The 15,810-nt window shown below is 46.5% G+C and overlaps 2 protein-coding genes across 9 annotated transcripts in view; both read right to left on the reverse strand.

The window, feature by feature from the left end:
- The window catches only part of DDX49 (DEAD-box helicase 49), a 139,765-nt gene that overhangs the window by 105,551 nt on the left and 18,404 nt on the right, over positions 1-15,810 (reverse strand). The gene's annotated exons all lie outside the window — the stretch shown is intronic.
- The window catches only part of CRTC1 (CREB regulated transcription coactivator 1), a 44,335-nt gene that overhangs the window by 10,050 nt on the left and 18,475 nt on the right, over positions 1-15,810 (reverse strand). For 2 of the 8 annotated variants that reach the window (XM_061474685.1, XM_061474681.1), the window contains exons 2-12: positions 15,607-15,723; positions 14,306-14,353; positions 11,301-11,438; positions 10,557-10,618; positions 9,756-9,850; positions 8,365-8,450; positions 7,940-7,983; positions 7,394-7,614; positions 4,622-4,797; positions 3,788-4,039; positions 1,545-1,646 (exon numbers count right to left, since the gene is read on the reverse strand). In XM_061474685.1, the coding sequence (XP_061330669.1) occupies positions 1,545-1,646; positions 3,788-4,039; positions 4,622-4,797; positions 7,394-7,614; positions 7,940-7,983; positions 8,365-8,450; positions 9,756-9,850; positions 10,557-10,618; positions 11,301-11,438; positions 14,306-14,353; positions 15,607-15,723 (1,341 nt within the window). The remainder of the gene's footprint in view (positions 1-1,544; positions 1,647-3,787; positions 4,040-4,621; positions 4,798-7,393; positions 7,615-7,939; positions 7,984-8,364; positions 8,451-9,755; positions 9,851-10,556; positions 10,619-11,300; positions 11,439-14,305; positions 14,354-15,606; positions 15,724-15,810) is intronic. The other 6 variants (XM_061474689.1, XM_061474687.1, XM_061474688.1 and 3 more) reach the window with 4 other exon arrangements.

Genomic DNA, 15,810 nt, shown 5'->3' on the forward strand with positions numbered 1-15,810 from the left:
ACCTCAACCAACCCAAACTGTTCTCCAGAACTGGTTTTTCAGTTCCCCCATTGCTTCTCTCCAAGCTTCATTTTTGCAACAACCACCAGAGGCAGCTCTTGGGTCACTGATGGAGGCATCGCTTTTAATTCAGCAAACATGAAGGATTGTGTGGTTGTTTTGAAAAGGCCAATACTAAAGTAAGTGGTATTGATAAACCCTCTTCCTTTCACTAAGAGCTACCATGCCCTGCTGGAAACACCTCCTAAGCAGGAGCTGACAGGATGAACTAGAGTCACTGTGTGCTCCACTGGGGAGTGCTGGCTGCACTTTGGCCTGGCCAGCGGCAACAAGTCTGTGGACAAAACCAAGAGCATTTTATTGAGAAGCCAAGGGGGGGAAGAAAATCAACACAAAAATCAACAGCGGGGGCACTGCCTGAGAACCTGCAGCAGGAGTGGCAACAGCTCTGCTCTATGGGACAGCCTCGAGGAGCGAGTTTGCTTGTTTCCTCTGGGGCACAGCCAGAACAGCAGAACTCAGAGAAGCAGCAGAAGAGAGAGAAGTTAAGAAGCAATTCAGCAGGGATTAAGAAAATCCAGACTGTCCTGGCACTCGGCTCTGTTGCTGAGCTTACCAGTGACCTGCCTCTGGCTAATGGCAAGGAGAGACAAAGCTTCTGCTTTGGAACCATGAAGGGGCAGCACTTATTTAGACAGGATCCTCCTTGCAGCCTTAAATGTTAAATAATGAAACAGAAAACGCATTTTCAGACTCTGCTGTGATGCTCTGAAAGAACTTCCTCCATCTTCTTTCTACAGGAGGGATCTAGGGAGAAGGCACCCCTATGGAGCTACTGGAGCAGCACCAGCTTATTTCTATGCTGAAATACCCTCACTTCCTCACACTGGGGCACCCCCGAAGACTTGCTCAACTGCCTTGCTGCTGGCAGGTAAAAATTCCCCTTCCACACGCCCCAAGCTGTGACTTGCATATAGGACACATGGATGTAGAAGAATATATACATTCAGAGGGGGAAAAACCAGCCAGCATGCAAAAGAGCGTGTTCAGAACCCATTCCTTACAAGCCACAACACAGCTGCTAATCTTAAAAGCATTTTCTCCAGTGGTTTCTTTCCGAGTGTATGTTCCCATGTAAAAAAAAAAGGTCCTGATGGAAACACGTGTGGCCACACAGGGGATACTCAGCCACAGGAGTTTCCCTGCTGCAGGAAGCACTTGTATTTCCCTCTCTCCCCCCTTGCCTTGTCCCCCAGCTCTACCTGGTACTGCTGACTGAAGGGCTCTACCTGGAGGCTCTGTCTATGGTACACCCCAGAGAAAGAACCGAGTTAAAGAGTGTTCAAATCGCAGCTTTGATCAGTCAAAAGGCAATTCACCAGCTATTGAAAAACTCTGAACTGAATGAAACTGCAAACAAGATGAGACATTGGTAATGCATGAGGCACACACAGGTACAGTGAGACAACTATGGGTCAGTAATGGAGAGACTCAACTCAAACAAACACAAGAAGCAAGGCCTGTGGAAGCACAGAGTCCCTTACTTGAGGGGAGCTGCCAGGAGAGAAGCCTTGATTGGAGACAGGAGAGGTGGGAGACTGGTTGGCTGGGGATCCAGCATTACTGCGGTACTGCTGGAGTGAAGCCTACAGAACAACACAGAATTAAAGACCATGGGATTGATGGAAGCTGGGAAAATTAACAACTTTTGGCGTAGAGAGCCCGAGGAAGCCGGGAGAAACCATCCTCTGGAGGAGTTCTTGGCTATGTGTGAAGACAGGATTACTGTGAGCGATGCAGAGGCAGGGGATCAGCGTGGCAGGGCCTGGCTGGAGCAGGGAGTGCTGCTGCATGAGCAGAACTGATGGAGTATTTCCTCCCTGGCCTCAGTCATCCTTAATTTTTAAAAAATCCCAATCTGGGCAGCCAATTTAAGGAAATTCAGGGAAAAGAAGCCCTGAAAGCTGGGAATAACTCAAAAATCCCATCATTTATTCTCCAATTCAATCTGCCATAACCACACGTCCCTGACCTGTGCTTAGATCTCGGGAAGCCCTTCTGCTATTCCTCTGCCTGCTCTCAAAGAGCCTCATCAAAATGAAAGTTACATCCATGCAGACTGGAATCCTCAAAGCTGCCTTTTACCCCAGGACACAGAGCAGACACTGTCTGAGAATCTCCACTCCATTCTGCAGCTTTGTATTAGTGACATTTACATTGTTCCCTGTCATTCTGAGAAGACATCTGCAAGGATTTACCTTTTTTGGGGTCATAAAGAACCCAGGTTTGAACAAATTAATCATCTTCATGGCATTTAAATAGGAAGTCGCAGTAATTAAAGAGTAAGTGCAGCTCTTCTCATCATACCTCCTTCAGAAATTAACAGATGATTGAGGAGAACCTGCAACCCAGTAGCTGTAAGCAAAGTACTTTAACCACGAGAACACTGTACTACTGATGCTTCCTGACACCGAATTCTGTGAAGCTCATGAAAATACATCTGACCCTTTCTGTTACGTGTTGCTACTCACACTCTTTAAACAGTGAGTAACCAAACTACAGCAAAAGGAACTTCAATACCACTCCACAAAAACTGCACTGAAGTTGTCAGCGAGACCATAGCACAGCTCCAACAGCTTTCTGGATAAACTAGCTTCAAAATTCAGCTTATTTACAAATGATTTCAGTTGCTTGGAAAGATAAGCACAGCACCCTAAAAGTTAAGGCCATAAAGAAGTTTAGGATGAGGAAAGCAACACAGAAAGCAAAGAATGAAAATCAGAATCATCTCTAGCTACGTGAGTATTAGAATCAAAGCACTGGGGCACATTCTGAGCAGGCTGGTATCCTTTCCAGTGCTGGATTCGTCCTTCCCTCTTCCCCTTTCAGTCCTGAAAGGGAAGCAGCTTCATTCAAGAACCACTTATCAGCACTCAGCCACAAATGAAATCCCCGATCAAGTGCTATCAATATCAATAGACAATGATTTCTTCCCATCCTCAAGCCAGTTACTGTCACTATGACACTGGCAGGAGGACACAACAGGTCAGACCACTGAGATCCTACCTAGTGGGGTGGAATGAGCAGAGAACAAGCTGTGAAACCCTTCCCTTGCTCCCCAGGTCTCTGCAGTTTGGATCTGCAGATGCTGAAACAGAACATTCCATAATAGACCATGTTAAAACAAGCAAGAAATGTGCCCATAAATCCCCAGGGGGTGTATACACACACTCCAGTTCTCCTGCGCATCTGAAGGCAGGCACATACTCAGGTTTTGGATAATAATGTATGCTCTAAAATTCCTTAAAAATAGAGTTCTAAACGTAGAAAATAGAGAAAATATCTGGTTCTCTCCAACTCTGGAAAAATGCTTGTTAGCACTTTGCTTTCTTTACTCTTAGCTCTAACTCCTTCAGCCTACTGCACACTGTGGAGCCTACAAGATGCTGGGCGCACATTACGTTTAACACCCTGGAACGTATCAAGGCAGCAGCAGCAGGAAGGTATGAAACCAATCCTGATCTATTTAATCTGCTCTAATCAAACACGGACACCATTTTATGAACACCTGGCCACCTTAAGCACACATTAAACCCGAGTTTTTCTCTGTAAAACATTAAAATGTGGATTCCACCAAACCCATTTTAAGTCTACTTCATTCTCTGCCTCAAAGGACAGTTACAGAAGGGTCTGCCCAGCCAGATCTCTGGCTTTAGGCTGTACACTGTTGGGTTTTCCACAAGAAAGCTGTGCTGGATGAAGCGTTCTGGGATGCAGCCAAGCTTACCGAGTTGATGTCTATTCCCATGGATGGCTGGGTCTGGCTACCCGGAGGTGACTGTGGGATGGTAGAAGGTACCGTGACAGAGAGCGGGGGGAGCTGTGCTCCTCGCTGTAAGCCAGAGGTCTGCATTAAAGGAGTGTTCTGAGGCAGGGTACTTGCCACCTGCGTCTGCTGCTGTTGCTGGGAAGTTGTCTGGGTAAAAAATGGATATGGGGGAAGCTGCTGCTCCAGAGACAATGCATCCATAGCCACGGCCTTGAAAAGAAGAACCAAAGTAATTCACGCTGACACATGATTCCCCTTCACTTTCCCGCACATCAACTTTCACTCTAAGAGAAATGCACTAAATCAATCTCACCTTGCATTTAAAAAATGTTACCTAAAGGTTCAGAAACAGTCCAGAACATGTTTCAAAAGACTTCAGATCACCTCCAGTGTACAATAAACAAATTCAACTAGGCTTAAAGCCCAGCTGAACGTCCAGGTCAGAATCTGATAATCCCATCAGTCACAGAGTCACACTCAGGAAATCAGTTTCAAAAGCCATTTGAGCTTCACTCATGAATTAAGAGAAATGTCTATCAAAATCTCACCACTAACTTTGGGACAGTCGCATTAAAGTGTCCCCAGAGATGGTTTCTGCCACAGTTCTCGAAAGCAGAAGTAAAATCTGTCCCCTCTCCAAACCTCCCCCTTTATAAGGCTCTGAATTTATGAACACAGAAGAAAACAACAGAAGAGGGAGGAAGTTCCAGCCTCAGAGCCAGCTTCCCCCTGGGTACAGAAACACAATCAACCTGTGCTTGGAAACATGGAATTCTCCAAGTAAGTTCCTACCTGAGTGATGGGTGACAGAGGGGACAGTGTAGGAGACATCTGCTGCGACTGCGGCCGCCGGGAGTCGGCGCTCAGGGAGAGGGGGCTGACAGCGGCCGGGCGGTGCTGCGGGGCCGGAGCCGGCGGTGACATTCCTGCCAGGAAGGGACAGGAACAGAGCAAGGGTTTATTGACACCTGCGTGGAGGTAATCCCAAAGTGACCAGAAGTGAACGGCCTGAGCAGACACCAGCTTAACGCAAAGCACTGGATGCACCTCAGCCAATGGGGCTGGAACACATTAGCTCATTGCAATTGATTCTGTCAGGGTGAAGAGCATCAGGATGAGAGGAAGATCCCTGTGGTTTACCCTGGACCCAAACCAGTCACTGTTCTTCAGGTTCATGCACAGACACAGGCTTGAAATGGCAACAGACAAAGCAGCTTCAGTGGTTTACAGAATCCATCGGGATTGCTCTCCCACGCCTCCCGGGCTGCAGGCACTGATCCCAGGAAAAGCACCCTCTGCTCTATTTGTAAGGGCTCCAACTTCAGGAAGAAGGTAACAGATCGCATAACAAGACTAATCAGAGGGCACTTGAGAGATTCTAAAAGCAAACACCTATTTAATGGAAAAAGCAGCAGAAAAACTGGTTACACAGGAAGTACTCCATCCTCAGCACACAGGAAGGCAGGAAATATCCTTCACACCCCAAAGAGCCACGACCTGGCAGGAGGTAGGGATCAACTCAAGTGGTGTAACGTTTAAATTCCAGACCAAAACGTGCAAGTTTTGAAACCTCCCCTCTTTTCTGCCTCACCCTGAAGGAACTGAGACACCTGCAAAGGGATTTCAGGCCAATCTAGTGAGCGAGCTGCTCCTCTGGAGCTGCCAGGAAGCAGCAATTCACAGGAGCCTGTGAGCTCCCAGGCACTTGGCAAACGTTCTGGGCTTCCAGGCAGGCTGCCAGGGAGCCAGGAAGCCCGGGCTGCCAAGGAGCCAGCAGGCAAACTGGCTCGAGCGGCGCGGATCCGGCAGGCTGCCTCCCTGCCATGTTTCCAAACCCAACCTGGCCCCACGGAACATGGCAGTGAACTCACAAGCTCAAAGGCACAAATGTGCTCCCAAAGGTCTTGGTAACCTCACAGGAGTTTGGTTCCCCAACTCCTCCTGGGGCAGGTCTGGGCAATGCACCTAGCTGCTGAAGGTCCCAAAGCCTTTGTGTTCTCTGCTCAAGAGCTAGAAATAAGAGAGGTGAGGAAGGTTTGAAAAAATCAGTTTGAAAAGCCCCCAACACTGACTATGCCAATGATTAAACTATGGGATGGTCTCCAAAGAGGCACAGGAAAATCATCAATGAGTGGAGCTTTTTCATTTGTGATGTCTTTGATAGATGTGGCAATGTTTTCAAGGCAATTATACACTTCCCAGGTCGGGTTTGAACCATTTACTCTGCTAATTATGGGCATGGCAAAACATTCAGCAACCCACCCTGGCCTGACTCCATGCAAGTAGCTTGTTTCTTTTTACACACACTATAGCTCTGCCCGAGCGTCTCTTTTGAGCCCAGAACACTTGGTAAGGGATGCTTAGAGCTGCTGTCTGGCTCCGTACTCAAATGGTTAAACCATCCTCTTGCTTCGTGCTCAAGTGCAACTGCTCAGTCAGAACCTAATGAGAATTATTTCCTCTTCCCAACATATGAGAGGGTTTATAAGTGGGTAAGGGAATCCTGCCTAACACAGGAAATCCACTTGTATTTTTGGATACAACGCCTCATTTCTAATCTAGGAATGATGCAACTGCCACTGACAATAACAATCCACAGCCCTCAAGATCCAGTGCAATCCTTTAAGAAATCACAATCCCCAGCGGAGGGTATTTGCATGTAAAGTCCTGAAACGATCAGGAGATCAGGCTGAACTTGATAGATTTCAGTTCTAACACAGAGGCTCCTCACTGAGAGCTGTGAGAGGTCAAGGGGTGCACTTGGCATTACTTCCCAAAGCCCCCCTGTATTATGCAGCCTGAATATTCAGGGTCTTTTCCAAACTTAAGCAGTCAAGCTTATAAAAACTAGCACACCTTGTGAAGGCTCCACGGTACTCCTGATTGCTCAGAAGAGGAAACTGGAGTCAACTGAAGCCAGCAACGCTCTCTCTCTAAAAGCATCCTCACACAGGGATGAAAACAAAAGGTCTACTCAAGATACTGCCAAAAGATGAAGGCTGCTGGGGTTAAGGGCAGTGAATTACAAGAGAGGCTGCTTTGGGTTCTAGTCTCTCCTCTAAGTCTTATACATAAAATAGACAAAACCCAAACAAAAAAGCAGACTTGGGCACCAAGAACATGAGAAAAATCAAAGACAACTTTTAAGTCACATAATCAAAACGCAGCTTTTGCACTAACCTTAGAGCAGCTCCCAGTGCCTGAAGGGGCCACAAGAAACCTGGAGAGGGGCTTTGGACAATGGATGTAGGGACAAGATAAGGGGAATGGCTTTAACCTGCCCGAGGGGAGACTGAGATGAGCTCTTAGGCAGAAGCTCTTCCCTGCGAGGGTGCTGAGGCGCTGGCACAGGGTGCCCAGAGAAGCTGTGGCTGCCCCATCCCTGGCAGTGCTCAAGGCCAGGTTGGACACAGGGGCTTGGAGCAAGCTGCTCCAGTGGAAGGGGTCCCTGCCTGTGGCAGGGGTTGGAGCTGGAGGAGCTTTAAGGTCCTCTCCAGCCCAAAGCAATCCACGATTCTATGATTACGGACAATGTGCAGAAGTGCCCCAGAGTTCCGCTCTTACCCTGACTGGCCGTGCTGATGCCCAAGTGAGTCAGATTGGCAGCAAGATTTCCGGTGCTATTGGAGCTACTCAGGGCTGGGAATGTGGATTCCTCAGGATCTAACGGTGTTGGGAGAGGGGAAGGGAAATGGATGTTTGTCAGGTCTGGCAGGGAGCCACCTGTGTTATGCGTAGCAGGAATCAGTGTTGTAGTGTTTTCCTGGTCAGCTGATGGAAAGATGCTAAATAAGGGAGAGAGAAAAAGAAAACAGGTCTCTGATTACAAGTCAGCCTGGACAAATCTTGTACAGTCTGTTTTGAAAAAGGAAGGTGGCACACACAAACTGTATATTGCACTATCTGTTGTATTATCTATTGTAGTGCATAGCCAGAGATTTAGGATCCAAGGGGTCACTCATAGAGGTTCTGGCTTGTCTCGCATCTATTGCGTTTGCACCATCCAAGGGCTTTTCAGAAAGCTCAGAAGCAGGAGGACATTCCATACGCAACATCCTTCCTTAGAGATTTCAATGCTCTTTAGAAAAAAAATAATTGCTCAAAACTTACTTGATTCCTGGAACTTCACATGATTTAGGTCTCGATGACCCAGTCTAAAACAGAAGGAAGACATGTTTAAAGGCAAAGATCCTGCTGGAAATCACTGCTTAGGATATACTCCAATTAGGAAGTTTTATTTAATACATTTCTACACGAGCTCTGTGAAACTCTTGGAGGAGCCTTGTCACCTTTTCTGCTTTACTGGCCCAACAAGGCTCAAATGTAGAGTTTCTCCTGGTATCATCAAACATGTGCACACACACATACATATGAAGTGCCTTTCTGAGCTAATGTTTAGTGATTTATTTCTAAATACAGCATTTAATCTCTAATCTCTGTAAGTACTTCATTTCAGTTGACAATATTTAGAGCATTCATTGAATTAATACAGTCAGAAAACAAAATGGGTACACTTTGGTGTGGGAGATTCCTACCTTTTTAGTGTCCCATCCTTGCTTAGAGAGGGTTTTGTCTGCCTCAGAGGGGGTCTCCTCCATTCCAGGGACAGTCAGTAATAAAACTAAAAAATAAGACCAACAGGGATTCTATCATATTAAGCTTCTCAGTAGGAAATGTTCAGGTTGGAAGTTTTAACCATTTGAGAACTCTGAAGTAAGTTATTAGCACTGAATGTGAAAGAGTGGCACTGCTGGGAGACCAGAACTGAAAATATGAACACCAGAAGAGACTAAAGTTGTATTTAACCAGCAAGGAGACATCACAGGCTTCAAAATACAACAAAGCAAATCACACTTCAAAAATGTTGGCCTCCAATTTAGTCTCTAAATGGAAGAGTGCGTCTCGGGACCTAGTTTTTCCTGTCTTTTGCATTTTGCCAAGTGATGTACACCTGATGTTTAATGGGTGGCCAACAGGACAAATTCCAATGGGGAAAAATCTGGACCATCTTCCCTAGGATAGAGAAATGCTATAAGGCTGTTCCTTCTCCATATTGACAGAACATGGGTTTGTTCAGAGCAAGCAACTGTTTCATCATGCTAATAGCAAGGTGACACAGAAACAGCAAAAGCAAGCCCAGTCAGAGAGATGCATCACCAGAAGCCTTTAAGAGTGATGATTCTAAATCCATATTTACACAAGACTGCTTAAGGTGATCACTATTTAATGTTTTACAGCTCTGGAAGCACAAGGAAGAGCTGCAGTACAGCTCATACACACCTGAGTGTTGGGTGTTCACCCAGCTCTGGGTGATTGTTTAAGGATTAAATTTCTCTGGGCAGATTTAAGAGCTTTGCATGTTTTTCTTGCGCTGACAGCAGGAACAAGGGCCAGCAGAGGGCACCCGAATTGTTAGTGCTGGAGGGTTACGCTGCTCCAGCTCCTAACTCCAAAGGGAGTCAGAGGACTGGCTGCAAGCATTGCCTCTGAGGGTGTATTCACTGATCACAATCCCAGAATAACAACTAGATGAAGTCTTGCTACTTCATGATATTTACCCCTGACCACGAAACGCCTGTGACCTCTACACTTTGTCAAGAAGTGACTCCAAACTGCAAACCTCTAGTACTGCTGACAGCAGCCTCACCTCCAGGGTCCCACAGCTCACATTACTTATCCCCACAGGGCAAGGTCTTGGAATCACAGAATACAGGGTTCAGGAAAATGTTCTGCCTTAGCTTTGCATGATCTTTTCTGGATCTCAGTACCCAGAAAAGTAAATGTGGCTCTTTGCTCCAGTTCTTGTGTATCTGAATCCAGCAGGCGTTACACATACGTGTCTTGACAGAAACAGGTGAACAGCAACACATGCGCATAAAATCTGAAGTACAACACTGTGCAAGCTACAGCTATTTCCTCTCTTTACCTCTTTTCTGCTGTATGTCCTGGGACCCTCCTGTGAAGGACTCTTGCTGAGCTGGAGTCATCGTGCTCTGGTGCAAGGCAGAATCGGAATTTGTCCTGGAAAGAAGGCCACAAAAATGAATTTTTATTGTCTCTAGAGAAAAGGAGGCTTCAATTCAGATAAATGTAACCAACTCAGGAAAACCTGAACACTCTGCATTAAAAAAACCCTACTCTATACATGGCACACACCAAGCACAATCTCCCCATGAAACCATCAATTCACAGAACAAATTCATTCAGGTTTGAAGAGCAATTGCTTCAACAATGGGATGGAGATTATCCACCATAGGATAAAGTGGTGGCAGTCACTACAGAATTATTTGATAACCTTTGTTAGGATAATGCACGATCAAATAATGCAATTTTGAAGCTGAAAACTGCTTAGAAATACTTTGGTTATGCCAGTCTTTGAAAACATCCCTGTTTCACAGGGAGGGGAAATGACTCAAACTCAAAGGCTTGCAAGGGCAGACTAACCCAGCTTCTGCGCAGGGAGAAACACCCAGGTCTTTGACAGCTCAGTTTTGGGGTATGCCCTGGAACACCCAGCAAGATTTGCCTTTGCAAAGATGCCATTAGCTGAAACACCTTCATTTGAAAGGCAGGGCATCTAAAACATTAAGCATAATAGAAGAAAAAAACAAATTCTAAATTCAGGAAGGCAAATTCAGATGGCAAAATGCTGTGGGGAGCAACCAAGGCTTCTGTTGGACGTGGTAGTGTTGTGGGATCAGAGAACACAGACAATTGTGCTACCAACCTTCTCCAGCTTGTGTCTGAGGGAGGTGACAGATACACAGTGCCATACGGACAGCTGTCCACGTGACTCCAGCAGTTAAGGGAAGAACAGCACTTGCTCACTCAAGAAGGAAGCCTATTTGAGATCTTTCCCTAAGGAATAATTCAAATGACCCTGTCAGAACCACTGCGCTCCCATGGGAAAGGCAAGCAGCCTCCTTATGGGGAGCAACCTGACTTTAAAAGGACACTCAAAACAAAGCATTATCTGGATTGCCGTAATGCCTGAGCCACAGGTCAACCTGTGCCAGCACCTCAGCACCCTCACAGGAAAGAACTTCTGCCTAAGATCTCATCTCAGCCTCTCTTCTGGCAGATTAAAGCCATTCCCCCTTGTCCTGTCCCTACAGGCCCTTGGCAAAACCTTCTAACCCTGCTGTAGAAAGCCACTAAATTTGTCAGGCACAATTTGCCCTTAGTGAAGCCATGTTGGCTGTCACCAATCACCCCAAGGATCTCAGTCCCCCTCAGCTTTGTGTGTATCCCCACTCAGAGCTGAGGAAACTGAGACAGGTAAATGCTTACTTCACAGAGCAGCATGTATTTATAGGCTAGATCACAGCTCAGCAAAAGCAGGTGACATTAACTGAGATGGGAAGCAACTCTGCTGACAGGTGAGGAGGGAGGAAGAAGGGAACTGTAAGAACTGGGAAGTGATGCTGTGGAAAGGGCGGGCGTCCCCGCCAGCTCCTGAGCCAAAGGATATTTGTCTTCCATGTTTATCCACGGAGAGCGGGCGGCGATGCGGGGAGCCGAGGCGGTTTCTGTCACGATACACTCTGTCCACCAGCCCGTGGTGCCGAGTTGTTCTGCTTGTGTCCAGCCCCGAGGACTGAAAAGGAGTCTGAGAGACACAAATGAAATTAGAAGCAGAAAACCACAGGCAGGAGCAGTCTGCCCCAGCCCCCAGCCATTTGTATGCAAGGCTGTGTTATTCTAAGGAATGAAACTCAAAAAGGATATGGGCAAGTGTAACCATGTACATGTTTCCTTCACTATCACTTTCATAATAGCCATGGAAAGCAATTACTAAGGCTCTCTCTTCCAGACAGAGATCAGAGACAAGTGGAGGCAGACCATGCTAGACCTGCCCTGGCATACATCAGCGCTGCTCTCCAGCCTTTGTAGCTCTGCAATACCACCGTGAGCGTGGCAGGAGCCTCCTGACAACTGCTGGGTCCATTCCCTTGGTGCAGCATGCAGCATGCATCCAGAAGGAACATGCTGACAACCAGAGCTTCAACTACAAGGGCAGGAGATGCAGGAAGGAGATGCACAGTGAGCCTAACGTTCACCAGAACACGCCACGTTCTCTCAGAGCCTCCTTTCACCCCTCCTCTCAGTGTGATTATTTTAAGGGGACACTGATAGAATTAAAAGAAAAGCAGTTTCCTTCCTCCTCTGTCTAGAAAAACTTAGAGCATCCAGTAAGTGATTTTCATCTTGCTCAGGCTGCACCTGGGTGGGTTGATTCCACTTTGAGCCCTGTCACTGCCATTATCTGGAGAGCACTCACTTGTCAGTAAGTGAATGCAGAGCATGAGGACAGCAGAGGAGGGACAGGGAAGATGAATTCCCAGACAAAACTGGAAAACTCCTGTGTTTTCAAAAGCCCTTCCCAGTGAATACCTGTGGGGCAGGAAAGGAAGTACCAAATGGTCCCACTCCAACAGCAATATATGGGTCTCCGGGGGAAAAAAGGCTCCACAGCCTTCCAGTGCTTGCCAATGTGAACAGCTTTGCTGAGTCCCTCAACACCATCTGTTTGGAAATCCAAATTTTCCTCCTCCATTCAGGTGCTGCACGTGGCAAATGCACTGTCCTGTCTGCCAAGCCACAGAACCATCTGGCTCCCATGTCAAGCTTTTGTCTCTGCTGCTTTTCTTCTCTCCCAAGTGTCCGGTTTGGGCTGTTTCACTGAGGATTTCTAACAAGTTTCACAGTTCTTTTTCAATGTTTGGTTTGTAAGAACTTTCTAAAGTCCTTCTACTATTTAAAACTCTTCTCTAGTCAGCAAATATTAGTCTCCTCTCCCTCTAGGCACACACAGCCTGGGTTAATACCAACGGATGCAAAGAGGCTGCGGTGTTTATTTGCTCGTTTCAGGGCCAAAACTTTATATGCAGCAGAATACTGCTTAAGTCAACATGGGGCTAGGAAGGGAGCGCAGTGACTTTTTACTGTTCTCTCAGCCATTAAGATCACGGTGTTTTGCTCCAGTTCCTTAGCAAGTCTGACTTCCTTGTCTGCTGACTTAGAAACCTCAAGTCGCAGCATCTCAATTTTAAGTCATTTAAATTAGAACATCTTGGTTTAATCTCTGCTGCAAACACTGAACAACAATCTGGTTTTACCTAACTGGCACCACACAGAACTGGGCATATTCGTAGCTCCAAAGCAACAACAAAAGGTCTCAAACTCTTCCTTGTCCTGCTGTTGCATCAATTCTACCCCAAAAGGCAGCAAAATCTGCAAACACATGCGTGCTTGGAAGGTCAACAGGAAAAGCAATTTCCTCTGCCAGTGGTCTCAACCACAGCGCTGCTAAAAAGGGAGAAGCCAGTCTGGAGCATAGAGAATGCAGAGCTCACCTGGAATTTCAAAGGAAGGCAATGCATGTGAGTGTACAGACAAAGAGCTGAACGCAAACAGTTATTTCTTAAGTTTTCACCTTTTTGGTACAATTTCTGTATTAAAGCCACAACAAAAATCCAATGTGAGTGCAACAGGGGCACAAGTAAACAGGGACCAAGCCCCATCACAGGGCAACAACTTCCAGAGCAAGGAATCTGGGGGTAATGCTGTTCTCTGGCTTCCCAGGAACAAAGATCCCAAGTGAATCCCTGACTTGCTTATGGAAATCAGAAAAGAACAAACACTTGAGACAACGGCAATCACCTCCAGCAACCATCCCCGGAAACCTCCTCTGGAGCAGAGACCAGGCAAGGCACCTTCACTGCAATCCCCATCCCCACAGGGCACCTGGTACTTCATTAGAGTAAAAAGCTGTGATTTTGAAAGCAGAGCAGATCTGAGCATGGATTTGGATGCTCAGAGTCTTCATTTGGAAAATTAAGAATTTGAACTGTGTCACATCCCTGAGAGACATTCAAGGATTTGAGATCACAACTAAAACTCCACAAAACACTGAAAAATAAAGAGAAAAAGAGAGACAGGAAGGAAAAAGCTCTGAAGCAACAGTGTCCCTTTAAGATTTATCAAGACATTTACTTCTGAAGTAAAAACGAGTGAGGTGGCTGAGGGGGAAGGAGGGGAGTGGTACCTGCTGCCAGTTCACATCTCAGTGCCTCCTGGTGACAAGCAGCATTGGGTCATCATTCTGCCTTTCCCAATGGAGCTCAGCATGCAGGCTAAGAGCACATGCTTGGAGATTGCTTAAACCACAGGCCAAGACAGTGCAAATAAACCACCGTCTGCATCAAATGAATCCCCCATACACCAGAAGTAACCACATGACAGACCACAGCAAGTCCAGGGAATCTGTACAGAGCTTCTTATGCATGTTCCAAACTGGGATGCATGGCAAAACCTGTATTTATGTGACAGACCAGGCCTCCTTTGGAGCTGGGAGGGTGAATCAAATAAATACTGTGCATAGCAAAGTGTAACGGGTGCTCCAATACGTATCTGCCTGGGCAAAAGCACTCCAGTCCCAGATACGTATCTGCACAAACCTAAGTGCTTGTTTACCAAAGAGACAGGAACTGCTCCAAAGGCTTCTGCCACAGCTCCGTTGTGCTGTAAATGCAAAGAACCAACATTCTCAGACACTAACACTCCACCAGAGGCAACCAGACAGGCTTCCCCTGCTCCAACAAGTATCTGCTGGCAATTTCATCCTATTTCAGCTTGAAACTGAAAAACCTGGCCAGATTCGGCCCTCATTCAGCGACATGGGTTCATGTTTTCACTTGTCACCACTGTTACCTGTAACAGGATCACCTCTGGGTATTCTCTGGGGGATGTGCATGAAAACTGTGCAAACCCTGGAGTTTAAGGACAAGCTGCTTCCGTCTCGTCCTTCAGTCACTTCGTAAGTGTTTAAATATTCACTCCCAAGCCCCCTGTTAGTTCCAGGGCTAAAGGAATCTATAGAACAACTGTCATTAACACCCATCAGGCACAGGAATACTGAAATGCTGTTGCTTGAAAAGAACAGGAACCATGAACCTCCTTCCCAAGAAACTAAAGACAAAACCTTGAAGAGCTCAGCCCCTTGTGGAGTCAGACCCAGGACTCTGTGACATTACAAACCCTGCACTGTGCTCCCTGAAGGCAACCAGATTAAAATAGCCATTTGGTTCTCCTCCTGCACAAGACTCCAGCTTTTAACCTCCACCAATTCAGCTGCCTACATGGATTTCAAAAGGCAGTTAGAGGACGTCATCTATTTCTCTGTATTTATTAATACAGTCTTCAGCAGAAACCCACAAACTGCAACGCTTTATTCCTGCCACATCCTTATCAGGGGAAATGTAAATGTTACTACTCAAAAAAAGAGAACTAATGCAGAAACTTTAATTATTATGAGTACTCGAAATCAAATGACTATAGAAATCAGGAGTCCCAAAAGCATCCATCACCTAATCCTAACCCCTCTACATCATCTTCTGTCCAAACATGCTTACTAACAGCAAAGCATTCACAGGAAACACTGACGTTCTCTCTGTGGTGCATTACCTCTGGAGTCACAACAGCAGGGGAAAGTAAAGCCAGTACTTCCCTGCATCTACTTTTCAGCCAGCCCAAAGAAAACGGACTATTCTGATACCTGCCAGTGTCCCATTCCCATTCTCCTCTCCCAAAATCCATGCATTGCTTCCATGGAACATGCACCCCACCTGGGGGGCACCTTCTTCCACGCCCCTACTGTGCTTTCCACATCACCTGGCATTATTTGCTTCCGTCTCCTAGGTGAGGCAAAAATAGATCCAGACACAGCACTAACCAACACAAAGAAAGAAACACCCTATGCAAAGAAAGCAACTCACCTGGAAGGGGAGATCCATGGCACTGTTCCCAATCTGATTCACATTTGGCAGTGACCCACCATAGTACTGGCCACGACTCTGTCCCAGTTGCAAATACTGGGTTTTCTGCAGCTGTAACTAAAAGAAGAGAAGGAAAGTGTAAGGGGAACTCAATTTATTTTTCAGCTGGTTTAAGTGACTCAACTCGACAGCATGTCCGTTACC

This window comes from Pezoporus flaviventris, unplaced genomic scaffold (genome assembly GCF_033815535.1).
Source record: "Pezoporus flaviventris isolate CSIRO_AGI_PZ_B2104156 unplaced genomic scaffold, CSIRO_AGI_Pfla_v1 ptg000080l, whole genome shotgun sequence".
Taxonomy (NCBI): Eukaryota; Metazoa; Chordata; class Aves; order Psittaciformes; family Psittacidae; genus Pezoporus; species Pezoporus flaviventris.